Genomic DNA, 17,281 nt, shown 5'->3' with positions numbered 1-17,281 from the left:
TCATCATTCCCATCCCCAGCTCCGCTCTTCTCGAGTCTTCTGCACTTGCCTTACAGCTCTCTGTGCTCGATCCAATTTCCATGATGTGTTTCGGGGCATGGCATCTCCTGTGTCCCATTCCAGGATGCAGAAGAGCCGTTGCGTCATGACCCAATCAGGTCTCCCTGTTCTCATTCTCTTCCAAGTTCCAGCAAGTCCCCAACACCCACTCTGCTAAGCGCAGCTCCCAGGAGGATCCCTTTTCTGGGGCCTCCTATTAAAGATAATTGTATTGTAAAAACAACAGTGCTGATAATGAAGGCAGTTGGGCTGTTGACTGAGAAGCAGACTATTAAGTCCAGTTCTCTCCCCATTACCATTCTAACTAGAATATACATTTCAGAGGTTCAGCTTTTAAAAATTTTAATTGTTCTTCCTTTAACTGCATCACTAGCTAATGGGGTAAACAGACATTTTGGATTTCTGCAAGAAGCTTTTGAGACTAGCATTCTGAAAGCCCTCGTGGTCAGCCAGAATAAGGTCTTCTTGGAGATTAATAGTGGCAGAGCCATGGCTAATCAATCAAGTTGATTTAATTGAACACCTACTATATACCCTGGGCTGTCTGAGACAGAATTGTTGATTGGTTGATTCATTCATTCATTCATTCAACAATCATTTATTGAGCACTTAATATGCTCCTATTACTGTTCTTAATGACAGGGATATAATGGTAGACAATACTGACAAAGTGTCTGTCCTCATTTTTTGTTCAGTTTAGATGTAGAGGTAGGACTGGAAGGCCTGACAAGTCTCCATGAGTGACGCTCAAAGCACCTAAGATATGCAAGGCTTCTTTCCAGAGCGAGGGAGACCCATGAGGCATGATATGATCAGAACATTTCCTGGAGAAGGCAGGGCTCAAGCCAGTTCCCAAAGAAGGGAATTAACTTGAGGAGTCCAACTTCAGGACTAGCCAGTGCTCCAAAGAAGAGAGACCTTTAATGGCAGGAGACAGTGTCCATGGAATGGGGTAGGCAGGTGGGGGAGGGGTGGCAAGTATTCCTACGTTGAAGCCTGGTATCACTGTAACTCACTCTGTGACCTTGGGCAATTAACTTTCCTCCCTGGAGCTCAGTTTTCTTATCACAAAAGGAAAGGATGGCATCCAAGTAGAGCTTTCAAACTTTTTGTTGTTGTTACTGCTCTTAACAGTGGGAACCACTTTTCAGACAGCATTGTTCAGGGAATTCCAATATGTAAAACAGATGCAGGTGGAATGGATCTAGTTTAAGAAGGGTGAGGGACTGTATCAACTCCCCCACCCACCCAGCCTCCTCTTCACCTTTTTTTTTTTTTTTTGCGGTACGCGGGCCTCTCACTGCTGTGGCCTCTCCCGTTGCGGAGCACAGGCTCCGGACGCGCAGGCTCAGCGGCCATAGCTCACGGGCCCAGCCGCTCCGCGGCATGTGGGATCCTCCCGGACCGGGGCACAAACCCGCGTCCCCTGCATCATCGGCAGGTGGACTCTCAAGCACTGCGCCACCAGGGAAGCCCATCCTCTTCACCTATTTATGGACACTCTCAAAGCATTGCTGTAGAATTCTAGAATAGAATCCAGTTTGGAAGGCAGTGGGCTGTATGACTCCAGAAATTCCCTTCTCATGCTAAAATTCCATAAGTCTGCTCACTCTATGGGGCAGTCCATTGAGTCAGACATGTAGAGGGGACTGTTATTTGGAAGTATTTCTCCAATGTCAGAATTAAAAAAAAAAAAAAGATATTTGGGATGTAGCTAATTGCTCAAGAGAGTTGCTGAATCATTCTTCCCTTATTTCCTTTCACATCCATTTACTGAGGGCTCAATATGGAGATAATGCAATAGATCAAAAATTAAAAAGCAAAATCTAAAAGTTCCTGCCATGGGAGGGTTTATAGTCTAGTGAGAGAGAGAGAGAGAGAGAGAGAATACATAAGCTAAGCAATAAAGAGGAAAAATAATTGCATACTGTGAGAAATCTATGCAGAAATAAGCATAACTGAAAGAGCCAATAATAGCAAGGAGGGGACTTCATTCATTCATTGATTCCATCAGTACCTCAAATTTTTCCAGAGTTACTACTATTCACAAAGCATAGGGCCCCGCTTTGGAGATTTTATAGTGAACCCAAGACAGACCCAGTCCTCTTCTCATGGGAGTTTATGATTTAGATGGATTCTCATCTCTGATAGTTATTGGGAGGCAAAAATAAAATAATATAAAAGCATAAATTAAGATAAAATTGTGTGTGTGTGCGCGTGTGTGTGTGTGCGTGTGTGCGTGTGCGTGTGCGTGTGTGTATAATATACCCAGATTTTGCTTTTGAGCCTGGGACACGTGAAGTATTTTCATGACAGGCAGATTCACGCACCCTCTTCCTAAACTGGGAGTCAGAAGGTCTGAACAGAAATCAATTCCTGCAAGAAAGAAGTTTTTAACTTCTTTCTCCTTACCCGGGATTGATTTTTGCCTTTGTGATCAATGGCAAAGAGAATAGCTCCATGGCCCGAGCAGCTGTTCAAGTGCTTGGTCTGGTTAGCCCCACATCCAACAAACAGAACTTTAGAAGCTGATTATGAAAGGAATAGGATGAGGATGCTTAAGGGATGGGCCTGATTACCACTGCCTTCCTGGTGAACAGATGCCTGCAGGTGTGGGATAAGGCAGAGGGACACCCTGCCGTCCCCAGTGGGTAGAATAGAGCATGGTGACGCTGGGAAGGAGGAAAGCATTGGGATTCGCTTCCTGTTTACCAACCTGACTCTCTCTTTCCCTGACTCCCTTCCCTTTAAGCTCTTTCTTTTTCTTCCTCCTCCTATTTCATCCTTCCTACATTCGGAACTGCAAGCAAAACATCTGTTGCAAAAAAAAAAAAAAAAAGAAAGAAATTGATTGGTTCTTCTCTCTCTCTGTTTCTTGGACTTTAAAATTGTCTGATTCTTTAATCGCCGTTCTCTCCTCCTCCTCCCTTGTTTCCTTCTAATCCAGCTTGTGTGTAATGGGAGCGTGAAATTAGACACTTCCCCTGTCTCCCTCTAGCCTTGGAACTTCTCCAGGCGGGGCAAGATCGCTTCCACTTTCTCCTCTGAAAAATGTTTTCGGAAGGAATGCACACCTTGTGATAGCGTGTGGTGGTGATTCCACTGAATGCAATTAGGGTGGAGAGGGGGCCATACCCAAGGCCTTCTGTCTTGTTCTCCAGAATAAATGCTTGCCGTTTTACTGCCTGCCCCAGGCGGCGACCGCTTCCGGATTGCAGTATGGAGAAATCATCCAAGGGCTCTTAATACGATTGTGTTAATTATTTCAGGGCGCTGTGTAACTGCTTCTTAGGTGTTCTTTGTGTATGTGGGAGGGAAGGCGTAGAAGTAGTGGCTTTCTTACTTCCTCTGAAATATCTGATATGAGTCCTTATGAAGTGGATTGAACATACCTCTTCTGTGTAAGAAACAGAAGTTTCTCGGCATTTTCTTGGTTAAAGAGTCGTCCTCAGCCTTCCTCCACAATTTTCACCGCCTAGCTAATCTTCTGTCTTATTGAATAATCTGTAGGTCTTGGAGAATCAGTTATACATAAAGAATCAGCTGACATTTGTTGAGTGGCTAGTATGAGCTAGGCATATTATTAATGCATTTAATTGTTATGACAGCCTATGAGGTAAGTCCAACTCTTACCACCATTTCACAGAAGACGCACAGAGCGGTGAAGTCATTTTCCAAAGATCACACAGCCAGAGCAGAAGTTTGCCCTAGGCAGCCTGACACCAGAGCCTTCTTTCTCAATCTCTGCTCTAGTTCTGCTCTTTAAACGAGAAAGCGTCATGACTTAAACTTTCTTGTTTGCCTGAGTCAAACTGGGTCAAGAACTGTGTAAGGGGCAGTGAGTGGAAAGCTTAGCACAAAGTAAGTGCTTACAACATGTTTGTGGAGTCATTGAGTGACCACGAAAGAAACTGGCCGCACAGAATCTTAGGAGATAGGATTTAAAGAAGACATTCACGCTGAGGAGACTAGGACCCAGCAAGTGAAGGGATGAGGAACACAGGGGTGTGACATTTTTGAGTCCCTACTTTGTGTCAGGTGCACGCTGGGCCTTATGATATGAGGGTGCTTATCTGTTTTTAGATGAAACTGAGGTGCAAGAGCAGTTAAGTGCTTTTCCTACAGAGTCGTAATTGCCAGTAGGGCTGGGGGTGGGGGTTGGGATCCATGTCTGGGTTTCTGTTCTGAAGTTCTTTTCAGATTTTCACAACAAAGAACTAAGTCAGTAAGCCCAAAAGGTACAGAAAGATAAAATCCCTCATAACCCAGCTGTAACTCTTGGATGTTTTCTTGAAGCAAAACTACGTTCCTGATGTGAACCACCTCTGCAGAGATAAACAAATAAAATTTTAATAAGATTATTGAGCAGTATAGTATTGCTTTCTTATTGCAAATGTCAAGTGAAAATGAAGCAGAGTGTCTATGTCAGATACTGAATGGCAAAGACTCTTAATAAAACCTACTACACACGCCCACTGTTTCTTGCCCTTCCCCCAAAGTGCCTCTTCTGGAAGCAAGCAACCCCCAGTGAGCCACACACTTGGATCTCCCATCCTGCTACCTTTCCATCTCTGCTGGTGATCTTTTTCTTCTTTCAAGCTCCATCCCCACCTTTTCTCTCCACGTGTCCCTTTGGTGTGTAGGATAGTTCAGCGGTGACCTGGTTTCTCCAGTCTTCTATCCTCAGATCCATCATCCCATTCGGCAAAGAGGATGTCCTTCAGTATGAGAATCCCCTCTCCTCCTAAGGCAGTGGGAGTGTAAATAACACCTGTTTATTCACTACTTATTACCAGGTGTGTGTGCAGTTAAGTGAGTGTGTGTGTGGAGTTAGTCACACATGAGCTGAAATCCCAGTCCAACCCTTTGCCAGCTGTGTCACTCTGCCATCTCTGTGTCTCAGTCGCCTCATCTATAAAATGAGGTAGGATGAGTGTGGACTTCACAGTGCCAAGCATTGATTCTGTTGTAGTCTAGAAAGATCATAAGTTGTGTCAGCTATTGTGGTTCTGGGCTGGGGCGTTTCTCTGTTTTATATTTCTTATCCTTTGCCCTGCGCAGGGCACCATAGCACTGGCATTCATCTTGTATTGTCGTTTGTACACCTTACATGTTTGGCTTGTTTTTACAAGGAAATGGTGAACTCCATGAGGTCACAGCCCCATGACTCCTGTGATACCTGACACGGCCTGGGCACAAAAGTGCTGACTAAGTATTTGTTGATTGATTGAGAAATGTAACACATAGTCGAATTGGGGCCAGTATCCCTAATGAGATGTCTAAACGTGATTAATGTTCAAGGGACGATGTGAATTCGGCCAGACCTTTAATTAATATGTGGATTCGGCAGTGGGTGGGGAAGAACATCTTGTAATGTGCTTCTTTGTTTCCCACAGGAAAAGCATGACCTGGTTTTCCATGCTGTGGTGTTGCCAACCACTCAAAGGAGTATTTGATGTAAACTCACGACCCACTTGTAAAAATCCATGCAATTATCTCCACTTTGTGTTTTTCTGATCTTGACTTGGTGAACACAGACCGAAGCAGCCTGGCAATTTGAAAAGAGCCTTGGGCTTCAAGTCAGAAGTTCTGAGGTTGGCTTTGAGCCTTACCTTTTAGTAGCAAGGTGACATAATGTGGCCTGTCTGGGCCTCCGGCCCCTGAATTCTAGCATGGGGATATCATTAGACCTCCTTTGCGCTCCAACCAAATGAGATTCAGTCCAATAATGAGAACTGATGGCATGAAGTAGAATACAAATATGAGTTATAACATGGGTGCCGGATACTAAGAGATGGTTAACTGGGAACAGGACACATTGTCTACCCTCGAAGATAATACAGTACAAGAGACCTAAGATGTTCCCTCTTCCAGTAATTCAGGACAGTGGCTGATAAGTGCAACGAGAGAGCTACAGACAAAGAGCCCTGAGAATCAGAGGATGAAAAGCTGAATTCCAGCTGGGAAATTGGGATGGGGGAGGACTCTTCAAGGAGGTAGCTTTTGATGTAAGCCGGTGTGAAATTCCTTAATGCTGGGATTTGTGTCAGGGTGAATCCCTCCAGGTAACTGGTCTTAAACTAGCTATTCGTTGGAAAGACTCTGCCGTAGACGCTTTAGATTTTTTCAGGGTTGCAGAGTGTGGTGGACATTGTCAAAATTTAAAGACCCAAGTTCAAATCCAGGCTCTGCTGCTTTGGAGCTGAGTGACCTTATGCATGTAAATTAACTCATCAGTGAAGTGGGGCTGCATAGTATCTCTCCTCCAAGGTCATTGTGCATGAGGGCGGACAGTGCATACAAAGTGGTGAGCACAGAGTTTGACTCTCCAACAGTGACGCTTCTGCTGGTGGAGGACAGGACAGGCATGACACAGAGAGTACAATGGGGAAGCCCCAAGAAGTAGCAGAGTAGCAGTTGGCGTTTTACAAATATTCATGGCTCTCTTGGGGAGGTGACAGTGTTTTCTGAGAAACAGCTTGACAGATGGTTTAAATCCGTGCACTGCTGTCCCAAAACGAGGCATGCAAATCCCATGTTGGCAAAGTTTTCCTGTTATATCTAGCAGCCCAGGTATCTCCAAGTCTGTCTGGAAATCCCATGTCCCAAAGAAGCATCCCTGCTTCTCTAGAAAATTAATGGCTTTGTTTTCCTTTCCCTTTTGGGATCTTTAAAATATCTTGCACATATCAGTAAAATTAGTCATTCTCAAAGCAGCTATGTGCACCTGCCATTCATCCCGTGTGGCTGAAGACACATCTGATCTATAGCTCTGCCCATCCATTTCTTGCTTTTCTTCTCATATTCTGCATTGCCTCTAACCTTTCAGTCTGTAGATAGCTATAGCCCTACAGACTATCTAGAGCTACTGGCCCAATGGCAAATGTCAACGCCCCAAACAATCAATAGAGTGGGCATATGTGGGTCACCAGCTTGATTTCTGGACTATAAAAACCATAGACTGAGTGGTTTATAAAAGCAGAAGCTTATTTCTCACAGGTTTGGAGGCTGGCAAGTCCAAGATTAAGGAAGATTTGGTATCTGGTAAGGGTCCACTTCCTGGTTCGTAGACGGCTATCTTGTTGCCATGTCCTTACATGTTAGAAGAAGAGAGAGCTCTCTGGGGTCTCTTTTATAAGAACACTAGTCTCTCCCCAAATCCCCACCTCCAAATACCATCATATTGGGGATTACGTCTCAACATACGAATTTTGGGGGGGACACAAACGTTCATCCTACAGCAATTTGTCAGTGAGAATACTTCTAAAATCTTTGGGTTCCTGGGTACCTATACAGGTCGATCATAACGCCCTACTCATTGTATTTGTAAAGCAATTTATAGTTAACATGAAAGCATTTTATTATCTTATCTCATTTACTTTTCTGTAAGAGAAGGATAATTATTATTTGTTCCGTTTTCATAGAAAAATAACCTTGGAACTCCAAGAGACTAGTCACCATGCCTAAAATTGCATGTCTGGTACATGATCAAGCTGAAACTAGAATCACAGGTGTTACAGATACTGGGATCTTCTACCTTTCTTCCTTCTTCTCCTTCCCACTCTTTAGTTTTTGTTTTCTGAAATTCTGGGATGTTATAGAAGAGACAGAGCCTGGCTTGGGAAGATTTCAGCCAATTAATTGACGTCATAATGTCTACCTGTATAAAGGAAAAAGGCTATGTGATATCTCAAAGAGAAAAACTTAACTAAGTGTAGGAAGGCTATATAAGCTTGACTCCTTGCAATATCTTTTCTAGCCCTTTCTCAGTTCGTCTTTTACAAAACCATATTAAACTCACAGTGCACAAGAAACAGGGACATTTGTGAAAGAGGAAGCAGGGGAGGTGTTTTGATAGGAAGTTTTAACATTTGTGTTTAAGGTTTCCATGGGTAGTGTTTCCTTTTTCTGTGAAGCTCTGGCATCCTGATCTAGAACTCAACATAGACTGTCTCTGTTTTAGCTTTTTATCTGTTATTATATTAACTGGGAATATTCGAACGCTTCCAAATTTTATACTCCAGGATGACAGTTCAAATCCATATCAGTTCTTTTTTTATTGTTGCACTTATTTTCTTTGCCTTTTTATCCCCCAACAAGACTAGCAGAGGAAAGACAATGAACTTCCATTTTGCAGGGTCAAGTGGGCATCCCAAGAACTTCTTCCCTTCCTTTTAAATTGTAAAAGCTAAAACGTGAAGATAAGACTTGCAGCTGCTTAATGGTCAGATCTCTGGCACAAAACACGTTGACTTTGTGGTCTCCATAGGTGGTCTTCTCTACAAAGTCATCCTTGCTGAGGGCAACAAGAAGAATTTCAGTGTTCTATCCCTGGTCGATTCTGACCAGGTAGCCCATGTGGCAACCCTGACACTTTCTGAACAGCCTCCAGCTTACATATAAACTGTTGCCATGGTCAGTCACCCTAAGTCCTCTAAGACATTAGACTGATACAGGCATCTGTGCCTCTAGTTCAGCAGAGACAGGTAATATGCATTGAGTACTTAGGATGTGTCAGGGATAGGGCTAAAACTCTTTACATGCCATGGTAGATTCATTCCTCATGATAACGTGCCTTAATGTCTCCATTCTCCAGAAGAAAAAATTGGGAAGGCTAAATTACCTGTTCAAGGTCACCAAACCAGCAAATGGCAGAAGCAGGATTCAAACACAAGTCTGGGATCCCAGCCAATGTGCTAGAATGCTTAAAAACCAGAAGAGTCTTCTTTGAAAATATGTAATTGGAAACTTATCAAGCCCAGCTCCTTTATTATATTTGAAAAAACAGCCTCAGAGAGTCAGGCCTACTGGTTCTTCTTGTTTGTGTGGTCTAGATCTAGACATGGTCTTGGTCCCATGCTTTTCTAACTCATCACCTTTTCTCTACCTTCCTAGCATTCCCCATAGGCAGTGAAGCCCCCAAGAAGTCTCTTGGCAGGACTGGTGAAAGTGGAAGTTGATTTGTCAGTATTTTTTGGCCAATAGTGCGCTGGCAACCTCAGTGCATGTCTTCCCTCCAACACCGGCCCTACAAGCACACGCGTGCGCATGCGCGCACGCACACACACACACACACACACACACACACACACACACACATCCCTCATACAGAGAGGGAGAGAGCAATATTGGCTTCACATCAACTATCTTATCCCACATCTATTCTTGGTAAAGCTATTCTGGGGCTATGTTAGGGGCCCGATAAAAAATTTTATGGGCAAATCTGTTTCAAAGAGGTTCAGCCTCAGCAGGAGTGCTGTGGTAGGCGTTAGATCCACTCTTTCTAGAAACAGGCAGATAAAACTGCATATTGCATTAATATCCCAGAGCCTCTAGGACATAAAACGAGCAAACACCAGTTTGACAAACACTAAATTCAGCATGAAAGTCTAGCAGAGGAGACGGCTTGCTGATAGGTGTCTTGTTCTAAATGCTGAACACGGGTTTGATTCAGACACATAGTGTAGTGTCTTAGCAGAGCGCTTTCAGAAAATGAGCTCAAGATGACAGAGACGACAGAACCTGCCGTGTAGAAGCCATCCTGACACTTAAAGCTGCATCCTAATGAGACCCATGGCTATTTACTGACTCCTATGGCCTGGTAGTCAGAAGCCTGTTTCTTTGTTCTTAAAGAAGAAATATGATCTTTAAAGGAATTATGTAGGTGGAGAGGAAGAGAAAGGCCTAACAACATCAAGACTTATTTTAAATAATCTGAATAGAATTAATGAGCAAAGAAATTGGAAAAGTTAATTGTGCATCATAACACTCCGCTGTTCCCTCTCATTTTCTAAGGAGGAGGAAACAATGCAAGGGCTGCGTGAGAAATAACTAACGTATGCCTATAAAGATGGTCATTTCTCTTGGCTTGGACAGGTTCTTCACATCGTACTGGACCCAGCAAGGTCTTCTAGCTGGAAAGGCTTCTAAATGTCACTTCCTGTGAGGGCAGCAGCTCTCGTGTGAGCTGAATTTAGCTGTGGCCTCTCCCGTTGCGGAGCGCGGGCTCTGGACGTGCAGGCTGGGCGGCCATGGCTCATGGGCCCAGCCGCTCCACGGCATGTGGGATCTTCCCTGACCGGGGCACGATCCCGTGTCCCCTGTATCGGCAGGCGAACTCTCAACCACTGCGCCACCAGGGAAGCCCTTATTCACCAGTTTCAACAGCAGCACTATTCACTCCTGTGTAACAATAGAGCATTGATTTCTCAGGTCTGGGAAATTGACATGAACCCTACCAGAGAAAGATCTGCCTTGTTGGTGGGCATCTTATCGAGGAAATTGAGAACTGAATGACCTGGGATCCATTCCCTTCCATAGAGAGGTTTGGAAACCTCACATAGTCTGAGGGACCAGCATAAACTTTGCAGTCGGATAAACTTGGGTTCAGATCCCAGCTCCACCAGTTACTTGCTGTGTGTCTTTGAGTATGTTGTGTAAGTTCCCTATGCCTCAATTTCTCCTCTGACCATAAAGCAGAAAGCTGGTACGTACAGAAGAATAGTGCTTGGTATTTAATAAATGCTCAGAAAACATGATATTATTGATACTTTTACCTTGTAGGGTACTAATAATAGTTTTAACAATAATAACAGTAATAATTATTGTGGATATTGAATAGTATTGTGGATCTAAAGCACTCATCACATGATAGATATTCGAAAATATTAGTTTCTGCTTCTCTTCTCAGATTACCTGTGCCCACTTATGAATTCTAGAGACACTAGAAGTTCTCTTCTATCTATGGAAGAAGCAGGCTCAATATGACTCAAGGCCCTCTGGTTCCATTTTGGGGGGCAAATTTCTCTCTCTCCTGCAGGGCAAGCCATCATCTAGAAGCAAGGAGAAGTGACAAAAATATAGGAGATGTCAGTTTAGACTTGGTTACGGCAGGCGTGGGAACAAGTCAGCGGAGACAGATGTGTTTAACGGCCAATGTATTTGTCCAAAGGAATCATTTTCACTGGCCAGGAGCCCAATTAAACCTGTAAAATGGAAATCCAGAAAATCAGCTTAACGAGCCAGTCATTAGTAAGGAAGAGGCCCAGCTAATGCTGTGTTTAGCATGACTGATGGTCCCAGAGCAAATAATTGGATGACATCCATCAAATGTAAAATAAAAGGTGTCACTGAAAGGGAAAGTAGTAATAATCTCTGGGATTTACAGTGCCAGCAAATTTGCTTGTAAGGAAGAGAAAAGTTCATCAAAATAGATTAATAGGCGCTAAACTTTATTCCTTCCTTGTGTGATTGCCAGAGAACCACACAAATAATAGCGGAGAGGCAGCAAAGGCACTAGGCTGGTATCATTCCAGCACTGGGAGGACTCTGCTCCTAAGGGGGAATATGCTAGAACTTCTATTTGGAGATAAGTCCCTGTGACCAGCAGGGACTGGGCAGGGATGGAGTTCTTCTCCGCAGCCACCGTGTACCCACTAAACAATGGAGAAAATCGAACTCAGAGGCTCTCTGTTTAAGCGAATGAACCACAACTCATTGTTCAGTCAGTAAGTATTGACTTCCTGCCCTGTGCCTGCCGCTTTGGAGATGTGCTCATTCCTAGTTAAATTTTTAAGCATAGGCTGGAGTTGTACAGTGGCTGGGACAATGAAAGGTTGTATGATGTTGGGCAAATTAGTGACCTCTCTCAGCCTCAATGTCCTGACCTGGGGAGCATATATATATATATACACATACATATATCTCCTCTACATGTCATGAATATATATATATGTATATATATAAGTGCAAATGAAGTATGGTTTATAAACTGCTTACTGTAGCATCTTCCACGTAATATGTTTTCTCACTGCATGGTGATTACTATTCCTGTTGTTTTTATTACCTCACTTCTCTTCTAAGAAGACATCATTTTTAAGATGCAGTGTCAATGTCATGGCTGATTCTCTGGGAATATGAGGAAACACAAACATATACACACAAGTCAATTACAGAGATTTAAAAAAATTTTCTTAAAGATGTTGGAATTAAGGAAATGTTACAATTGTTGACATGAGTAAGATGAATAGAGGATTCGTCTCAGTCACAGGAGGAGGAGAACAGGTTTAGAGCCAATCTTTACTAGGTTGATATTTGTCTTATCTTGGGCAAGTCATTCCATATCTTATAGACTCTGCAGGGTTGTCAATGGGATTAAACTAGATAATTTATGGAAGGGAGGTCCTGGAGCGTGGTAGATGAACCCGATTGATGACAGTTTTATCATTTTTTTTTATCATCACGCATCCACTGATTGCCTGCCGTGAGACCAGCATTACTTAGTAATCAAGAAGTTACACCCTTATAATAAGACATGGAGGGACCATTATAGGTATATGTACACCACAAGAGTGAATGTCGAAAGTGCTGTAGAAATGGAAATAACAAAATTCAGGAGATGAGAGGAGGGAGAAGTTATAATGAATCGGTGGCATCCACAACCCTTCCATGAACTCCGGGGCCTTACACTGAGGTTTCTGCAGTACAGAGAGTGGACGGCCAGGACAGAGGCGGAGCTGCAGGAGCCAACTTGATGTCGCTGGGGAATGCTGTGGCATCAGAGGTACTGGGGAACCTCTGGGCTCCTTGGCCTTCGTGCAGCCCTTTAATATTTTAGATTATCCCATGGTAGTTCTGAAGTGTAATTCCATCTTCATGCTTTATTTAAGCAGAAACTCTCCCAGGTTGTGTGTGTGAGCTTCTGTGTGTGTGTGTGTGTGTGTGTGTGTGTGTGTGTGTGTGTGAGAGAGAGAGAGAGAGAGAGAGAGAGAGAGAATCTGTGCTTGCACAGGGCCATACAGGCATGGCTGGGCTGAGTTCCAGAGTCAGGTCAGCGGGACCCTATCAAGGGGACCACTCTGTTCTCCTTTGGCCCTTGGTAAGTTAGAAACCCCAGGGGGCCCTGCCTTGCTCTGTGGTGCTGATAAGAAGCCTGGTGGTGCTGTCATCTTGTTCCCTGTGGAGGTGACTGGGTCTTCGGGGGAAATGCTGCTTTTAATTGCTGACCTCTGGCCAGCATTAGTCACGGGATTCTGACCCTGGTCTAATTCACTAAGGGTGAGGTTGGTGAACTTCAGGATGTTCTGTGGAGAGCTGATTGTCAAGTGCATGATGGGAGACCAGAGGATATATTTGGGGGTTTAAAAACTTTATCACTGGGTAAAAGGTCTTCTTGGGTGGGGATGATGCAAATGATTTAGAACTATGTCAGAGGTGGTGGTCATACAACATTGAGAAGGTTCTAAATGCCACCGAATTGTACACTTTAAAATGGTTAATTTGATGTTGTATGAATTTCACCTTAATTTTAAAAAGACTTTATTATCACTGTAAACACAAAATTCAGGGAAGTGGCTACATCGCAGAGGGAGGCAGGGGTCAGGACAGGCGAGGAGCACAGCGGCATAGAGGTGTATGTCAGTTGGCACTGAAGTTCTTGTTCTGTGCTGCTCCAAGTGTGGTCCCCAGACCAGCAGCATCAGCATCACCTAGAACTTATTAGAAAAGACAATTCTTGGACCTCATCCCAGACTGATTGAATCAGAGGCTCTGTGGGTGGGGCCCAGCAGTCTGAGTTTTAACGAGCTTTCTGGGCGATTCTGATGCATGCTGAAGTTTAAAAACTACTGATCTAGTTCTTGGGTTTGCAGGTACGTTTATATGTGTTGGTTTTATAATTAGAAATAAAACCAAATTAAAGAAGCGAATAAATAGGATCATGCCAGGACTCATGGTGACTGTGCTTAGAACCAAGGGTTATATTTTAATCTGATTCTATGTAGTTGAGATGTATTTAAAAAAGAAAAACAAAAGACTTCTCAGCAACTCATTGGTCTTAATCTGTCAACACCCCACCTGTAAGCCAACACGGAGCAATATGGCTTCAGAACAGATGTCTTATAAAAAAAAAAAAGTCTTGGAATACAAGATAAGAATGATTCTAATTAGAAAATAGAGACGTAAGGATAGCAGTGACCATCAGGGGGAAACCAGTCTCTCCTCTTGGTTCAAAGCCTAAGACTTTGCACCAAGTTTTTCCCAAGGCTCTGCCTTCACACTGACTCGAACATCTGTTCTACCTGGCAGCTTGTGGGGCCTGCTTTGTGGGCTTGCAATCTGCGCAGGTCAAGAGAGAGCCACGGGAAATGCCATCTCTTAGAGTGAGGAGCGATGGGTGGCTTTCAGTAGAGAAGTTATACGCCCCCTGCTCCCAGCAGCCGCTGTGGGCGGGCACTGGGGTTGGACCAGGGTCAGGGGACTGGCCTATCTTCAGCAGGAGCCTGGGCTTCCAGTGATTGCTTCCTCAGCACAGCAGCCTGGTTGCTACTGTCCTCCTGTTATTTTCTCTGAGCAGCCTATGTTGTCTTCTCCTGTGAATATTAATTTCCCCTGAGTTAGGATCATTGGGCCAAGAGCTGCCATCTGCAGAGCTATGCCATGTTGGCGAGACTTTCCAGCAAGCCCAGGCCAGGGGACCCTTTCTTGGAGTGGTTTCCAGGTTCCTCTAAGAATCCGTCTGTTGCCAAGTGAGGTTTCAGATGTTGACTCCCCCTGCCATGAGCTAGTAGGACTGAGACTCAGACATAAGATTTCTGACTTTCAAATCCAGAGTCCTTTCTCTGACTTTTGATGCCTTTAATGAACTAACACATGGAAAGAATCAGTAAGTATCTGCTCAATGCGTGGATTTGTAAATAGGAAGGAAAATAATTGTGCTCAGAGAGGTAGTGAAATTAATTCCAAAGTAATAAGGCTTTGAGCAATAGTAATTGTTCAGATGCAAAACAAATTTTCTTTGACAATCATGTCATCATTGCAGTGGATGAAAAGCTGTTGAAAAAAAAAGAATATATAGATCACGGGTACAGCAGACATAGTAGCTTCTCTGTTTTCAGTTGAAAATATTTATTAAGTGTGTATGTATTCAGAACACCGTGACAGAGTACAGAGCCCCTGCTCTCACAGACATTGCCAGCCGCAGGGGAAGACTGTCGGAATTACTCACTTATTGTCTAGGTGCTGTGCTATAGGAGCAACTCAGGGCACTGTGGGGTTGGAGGACCAAAGCCAACAGGGAATATTTCCTAAAAGGTTGTTACAAACCTACTGTGGCTGTTGATAGAGAGGCTACTGCTTTCCACCTTGTGCCGTGATCCGTAGCTCCATCTGACCTTCTGTGTTTTCCCCATGATACAGGTAACAACTGGTGGAAGAGCCAGCTACTACGTGTCTTACCGAAGAGAAGCCTTCACTCAGATAAAGCTGCCCAAGTACTCGCTGCCCAAGGTACGCACCACCTGCTCCCCTGGGTCCTCTGGGGAGAGGCTGCCTTGTTGGGCTGCAGAAGGTTTGATCCCTGCCTGGGAGACAGCTGGCATTCAGCCGCACTTAACCACTGTGGGGTCTAGCCTCTGCTGATGTCGCTGAATCTGGGTTCTGTGTTCCCCTCTCAGCAGGGTGCACAGGCAAGAGCTTTGATTTCCCATGATTCAAACATCCAGTATAATCTTGGGTCATTTCCCAGGACTGGTAGTGAAAGGAACACTAGCTTTGCAATCTCTTCTGAGGGCGCCTCCCTTTCACAAGGGCCTTATTGACAAGTAGAGGGCCAGGCTTAGAATGGTCCAGGCAGAAACCATAGGTAGGTAGGTAGATAGATAGATAGATAGATAGATAGATAGATAGATAGATAGATAGATGTGGACAGGTTAGTCTCATGGCTTTCTTGCTTTTCTCTACCCTTCAATGCTAAATATAAATGCACTGCCTGTATTTCCACTCCCTTCTGCCACTATGAGTAATTAAAAAGGAATAATTTACTATAAAATTAATATCAACTCATGACATTTTAACTCCTGTATTGGAAAATCATAAAACTTACTCTGTGGACCTCATCCCCTGTGAACAATGGCTTCTGGGAGGAGACAGATCTTAGAACCTCGGTATGAATGTGGGAGGGCTTTAGTTGCATCACCTATTAAGGCTGCAAAGAAGCAAAGTCTCAGGTTGGACATGTATCAAATGTAATGGTACAAAGACTTGGATCTCTAAGTTGGTGCTAGGAAACGTATCATGAAAGGCGAAATGAGTACAGAGGTAGTAGGGATTATGGGATAAGAAGGTGGATAACCACCTACCCCTGGTTGCTTTTATACTTTCACCTATTCATATAAGCATGCACATACCCATTCATTCATTTGTTCCTTCATTTATTCACCCATCGATCTATTCTTTCTTCCATTTAAGTTTTTACTCTGTGCCAGGCACTGAACTAAGCTCTGTGGTTAGAGTGGTAAATAAGATACACACGTTCCCTGCCGTAATGGAGCTTGTATTCTCGTAGAGAAGAGACACTGAACAAGCAACTGTGGGTGTAGGGAGTATTATAGGTACAGAAGTTCAAGGGCCATTGTGACATGATAGTTGGAGCTCACCAAATATGGGTAGAGAAGACGAGTTTCCTAAAGAAAGTGATGCTTAAGATGATTCAAGACAGATAAGGAGTTAACCCTGCAAGCAAGTGTTCGGGAAGCTGGTAGAAAATACATATACTGGCCCGATTTTGAGAGAGAGTATGGTTCATTTAACAAACTGGAAAACTATATTGAGAGACTGGGTTGCACAGAGAGAAGTGGAGAGGCTGATGAAATTCACAGGGACCATGGGAAGTAGCCTCAGGGGCCATGGGCATTAATTTCTCATTTTCTCTAATGTCCCTGTGATTGGCTTTCTAGGCCCATTGTATAGGACTCCGCTTGCAGGGTGTACCCATCAGATATTCTAAACCCAAGCAGGAAAGAGGTATCCCTGCTTGCAGAAGATGAGGAAGTTCGTGACCATGTTCTTTCTAAAGGAGAATGACCCTTAGCGGCAACCTGGTGATTTCCATGGATTGGCCCAGGAAAAGAGTTTCAGGAACTTTCCAAACCACATTTCTCCATGTAGGGCTTATTTTGCCTCTTGTCTGTATGCCTGTTTTATGTATTTTTAAACTTTTCAGAAAAGCAAACAGTTTGCTTCCCTGGGCAGTGTGGCTGCAGGTGGGGATACATGAAGCCTGGCGTCAGTCACAACCCTAGAACCCTCCATCACTGATTAGCAACCCCATGGCAGTTTACTGTGGTAGACTACCATCCATGCAGCCCCTTCGACGAACTTTATCCGGAGCAGCTTCTCATTAACATGAGGGCTGGCGTGAAGATAGCTGGATGGTTATCGATCC

At 44.0% G+C, this 17,281-nt stretch overlaps 1 protein-coding gene across 2 annotated transcripts in view; it reads left to right on the top strand.

Moving 5' to 3' along the window:
• The window catches only part of SORCS3 (sortilin related VPS10 domain containing receptor 3), a 583,956-nt gene that overhangs the window by 458,198 nt on the left and 108,477 nt on the right, over positions 1-17,281 (top strand). For both annotated transcript variants that reach the window (XM_067709471.1, XM_067709472.1), the window contains exon 8: positions 15,256-15,345. In XM_067709471.1, the coding sequence (XP_067565572.1) occupies positions 15,256-15,345 (90 nt within the window). The remainder of the gene's footprint in view (positions 1-15,255; positions 15,346-17,281) is intronic.

The sequence above is a fragment of the Pseudorca crassidens genome, chromosome 16 (assembly GCF_039906515.1).
Source record: "Pseudorca crassidens isolate mPseCra1 chromosome 16, mPseCra1.hap1, whole genome shotgun sequence".
NCBI classification, from domain to species: domain Eukaryota; kingdom Metazoa; phylum Chordata; class Mammalia; order Artiodactyla; family Delphinidae; genus Pseudorca; species Pseudorca crassidens.
Note: the sequence above shows the minus strand (reverse complement) of the source record. Positions and strands in the feature narration are given on the sequence as shown.